This window comes from Buceros rhinoceros, unplaced genomic scaffold (genome assembly GCF_000710305.1).
Source record: "Buceros rhinoceros silvestris isolate BGI_N320 unplaced genomic scaffold, ASM71030v1 scaffold24259, whole genome shotgun sequence".
NCBI lineage: Eukaryota > Metazoa > Chordata > Aves > Bucerotiformes > Bucerotidae > Buceros > Buceros rhinoceros.
This window is the reverse complement of record NW_010430137.1, coordinates 2,033-6,363: the sequence shown is the minus strand read 5'-3', so window position 1 is coordinate 6,363 and position 4,331 is coordinate 2,033. Positions and strand designations below refer to the sequence as shown.

Below are 4,331 nucleotides of genomic sequence, written 5' to 3'. Positions count from 1 at the left end.
ACGGAGGTGCCGCTGTGATTTATGGTGCCCCCCAGTCTCTGTCCTGCAGGCCTCCAGGTCAGTGGGAGAGGTCACGGGGACCCGCTCCTCTTTTAAGAGCCTCCTTCCTCCTGTTCCACAGCCAACCTGCCCCCCACGCCCGGCCCTCTGGAGCGGCACTTCCTGAGAGCGGCCACGCTGATCCACTCCGACTTCAGCCAGCTCCCAACAGCCTCCGAAGTGATCATCAGGTGAGAGGTGCTGCTGGTCCCCTCCTCTTCGAGCCCAGCAGTGCTGCGTGACACGGAGTGGGCAGAAGGGGGAACTTCCTTTCCGAGGGTGGCTGAGGTCCAGCCCGCATTGTAACCGCACCGGTGTCCCTCACCGAGGGTCAGCCACGTCACTGTGTTCCCTGAGATCTGCTCTTTAGCCGTGGGCTACTTTATATTGTGTCCCCAGCATGATGCGGGTGTCGAGAGGCCGGGATGGCACCCGGGAGCAAACCAAAGGCACCACTGAGCTGTGCCATGGTGTGGGTTAAGATAAAACACGAGGATCCTGCCGGTTCCCGGCACCATAAGGTTCTCAGACACAGTTTTAAATATAGCTGTTCCTAATAAATTTGTGTCTCGGCTGGGAGCCAAAGGCGCCCAGAATTGGCAACCTAGATTTTGTTTTCTTGCATGGCTTGTTGGGTTGGAAACACTCCGTAACGTGCGTGGCGAGCTCCATTGTGATGCGCCAGGCGAGATGGTCTTATCGCAGCCCGCCGGCTAGAGCCGCTCCTGTGAGCAGCATTTCCCCCTTCCCGGAGCCCGTCTCGGGGAGGGTGGTTGTGTCGTAAGGTTCCACTTGCCCGGCCATGCTTGGTTGTCCAAAACGTGATGGAATTAAGATGATTCTGGGAATTCCAGCGTTTCACTCCTCCAGCACCGCTTGCCAAGGGACTGGTAATCACACACTTTGGTGCTGGAGAGCTCCTGTGGAGCGTTCGTCTGCCTGGCTCCCGGAATCCTGCACTGGCGCAGCCCGCGTAGTCTGCGTTGCCCCAAAAAAAGCAGCTCGGTGTGTGAATCAGGCTGAGTAACAAGATGACTAAAACTGCTTTCTGCTGTGGAGCGTTGTCACAGGAGGGTGTCAGCAAACGTAGCAGTTGCTGCTTTCCTCCGTCGTGGAGGAGCAGAGTCCCCTGCTGCGCTCCCTGCCAGCCCTCCTGTAGGTAAATGCTGTGTGGTGGCTCTCGCTGCAACCGCAAGCTCGAGTCGTTGGTGATGTGACTGTTGTCTGAGCTTTGTCACACCGTGACTCCACCAGCTCGTTCAGTTCCTGCTGCGGGGGTGCTGTGCTGGGGGTTTGCTTACGGACAGCATCCGCGAGGTGGGTTCTTCCAGGATGAGACACTTTCAGGATGCTGGGACCCTCGACAAGGAGGGACTGGTTGGTTCCCTGTGGCCTTCTGGTGATACCCCGTGGGGTTTTGGTGCCCGTTTCAGCTCTGTGTTCCTTTGCTCTGCTGTCCTTAAAGTCCCTCTCAAGAGCTGGGTGTCCAGTGCTGCGAGGTGTCAGCGCCCAGCCCGGCGAGCTGACGCGGGTCTTGCACAAAGCCGTAAGCCCTGACTGCCTTCTCTCCCGCCCTGCCAGGAACGCCTCCACGGCCGTGTACGCCTGCCGCAACCCCGTCCAGGAAACCTACTTCCAGCAGCTGGGCGCTCCGCTCCGCAACTCGGGCGTTCCCAACCCCCACGACAGCGCCTTCAGCTTGCCCAGCAAGGCCAAGCAGAAGCTGCTGAAGCACGGGGTGAACCTGCTCTGAGCCGAGGCACCACGGCCGAAAGTCTCTTCGCCTCCAGTAAGCGACATCTCGAAGCCGTTATTCCGCAGGAGGCTCAGGGCTCTGTGCCCCGTCTGGGGGGTCTCCTGCCTGCCATGCCCTGCGGAAGGGCCACGCCTGCTGCCCTGCTCCTGCAGCACATTTTGTGCCAGCGCAGGGAACTGGTGACAAAGAGTGGAGACAGGAAGTAGCGGTGATGAGGGCTTGGTTTACTCTGACTCCAGGACTGTTCTGCCGCAGGCAGAGACTCCTGAAGTGCCTTGACCGAAAGTAAAACCTCTTCTCGCTCTAAGTGATGCGGAGCCCAAGCTACTGGGCTGTACTGGCGTTCAGAGACATCAGTCGCACACCGCGTGTGCCTGGAGCTCTGTGCCTACATCTGCCCTGGTCAGACTTGGGCTTTATTTATCTCTCTTAATCTCTAGAAACAATCCCCTGCCTTATCTCTATTAGTGTGTTCTCAGACAAGCTGGAGCAGAACAAGTGCTGCCAAACTCATAATCCTCCTGCAGCCGCTGTCAGGGGGGTCCTTGTCCCTTCACGCCCGATGGGTGATGCCTTCCCCGCTGCCCACTAGCGCGGCTGTAACTGCTGGTCTCTCAGGGCTGTGGTGATGGTGGTGTGAACGCATCCCTCTCCTGCCTGCTCCTCGGTCTCCTGCCTTCTCCTCTCCCTCCGCTGCTGCACCATGTTTCACCTCCTTGCTCCTGCTGCTTGGTGTGTCCATGCTCTGCCGACAGAAAAGGCAGGTGAGAGCCCCATAAGCTGATGGGACCAAAGAGGTTCTGTAGCCCGTGGCAGCTCTTCCCTTCCTGCTTGGACACTGTGGCCCCTCTCAGCACCTGCCAGACAGGATCAGTGGTGACTGGGGTGGTGGGTCCTTGCACCTGGGTGTGTCAGAGCTGCTGCTGGTCCATACACACATCACCATGACTGGGAAAATAAAAGAGAGTCTCCAAGACTTACCCAAGCAGCGTGTGTCAGCACTCTCTGCTCCGTTGTCCTGTCTGTGATTACTCAGGTGAGGGGTTGGGGTTCCCTCCCGGCCGAGGGTGGGTTCCTGCACCGGTGGGGTGGGACAGGCAGTGCCTGCTGCTCCCATCACTCCTGCAAAGTCGCTGCTTCTCAGGGTCTTAGAAGGCTGCTGAAGGTGGGTGCATTCCTGGCTTCACCATGAACCAGCGAGCAGGGCTGTGTCAGTGTCAGCAGGACACAGGAACGTCACCATCGTCGCACCTTCGTGTTCCACTCTGACCGCAGACGCTTCCCCGGGTGGCTCTGCCACTGCAGACCCCGGCTGAGGAACTCGGTGGGCTCCAGAAGAGCCAGTACTGGAGCAGGGGGTTGGATTGCTATGGCTGGGCACACATCGCTGTTTGGCTTCCAGCTCTGGCCACTGAGGAGGTGCCTCAGATGCAGGAGAGCTGTGTGCTGCTGTCCTGGTGGGGACCTCGGGCGTGGAACTGCTCTGCACTGGTGTGCTACCAGTTGTCTGTTGGCTAACGGCAACGTAGGTGTGAAACCTCATTGGAAAGGCCGAGCTACAGCTGCCAAGGGGCTCCCCTGCGGAAGGGTGCGCAGAGGACAGCCCTGCTCCCCCGTGTTCGGGACAAGCTGCTCTGCTCGTGGGGCGCAGAACCTGCAGCCCCTATCCAGGTTCCCTCTGCGATGTGCCCCGGGCTGCTGGGAGAAGCAGGGAGGCAGCTCCGGGCTGCTCCGCTCCCCCGGGGGAGATCCTGCTGTCTCTGAGCCGGGTGTTCTGGAAAGTGGTTGTGTGCTCTACCAGGAAACACGAGGAAGTGGAAGGAAAACCCCGAGAGGGACAGGAGGGGGTTTTGGCACAGCGGCGAAGCACAGAATAGCTGGTTTTGCCTGCTGTCGTCAGGGATCTTCCGCTACAATCTGCTGTGCCGTCTGTTGGCGGTGGAACAGCTGGGGCGCCTTCGTTCCCCGTTGGCTCCTTCAACTGCATCTGGCCAAGACCTAGTGCTGACCTTTGATCGTTCAGATGAAAGCTGTCTTGGGGTAGTTCAGCAGAGCTCCAGGCCCTTGACTTAATGGGTGTGTCGTAGAGAGGATGTGTAAAAATGGGCCATTTCAAGTGTAATGGGAGAAGGAGCGGCTGCTGCTGGGGCTCTGTCCCGTCTGGGTCCTGCTAACGAGGAGCAGGGGGCTGGCACTGGGCGATTTCTTGTGTTGCCAGGCTGGCCCCATGCTCAGGGCTGTGTCAGGCAGCCCAGCACCCTCCGCCCGAGAGCTGCTCCTGAGGAAGCAGCCTTCAACGCATCAGGGCGGGCAGCAGGAACCAAAATGCTTTCCAGAGCGGCTGGTTCGAGGCTCGGGGGCAGGCTGGTGGCCCTGTGCGGAGCCTGTGAGCTGCTGCCTGGGGAGAGTCTGGGCTGCCTGGACCGGAGGGGTAGGGGTATGGGAGATGCAAAGCAGACACTCCCTGTGCTGCTCCGCAGCGGGGAAATCCGCCCAGGGAGGCTGTACCGGTCAGGACAGAGGTGCCTCACTACCG

The 4,331-nt window shown here is 59.7% G+C and overlaps 1 protein-coding gene across 1 annotated transcript in view; it reads left to right on the top strand.

Moving 5' to 3' along the window:
• The window catches only part of HPS4 (Hermansky-Pudlak syndrome 4), a 12,228-nt gene extending 10,436 nt beyond the window's left edge, over positions 1-1,792 (top strand). Inside the window, exons 11-12 of the mRNA XM_010142929.1 lie at positions 122-230; positions 1,621-1,792. Of these exons, the coding sequence (XP_010141231.1) occupies positions 122-230; positions 1,621-1,792 (281 nt within the window). The remainder of the gene's footprint in view (positions 1-121; positions 231-1,620) is intronic.
• Positions 1,793-4,331: the final 2,539 nt, after the last annotated feature.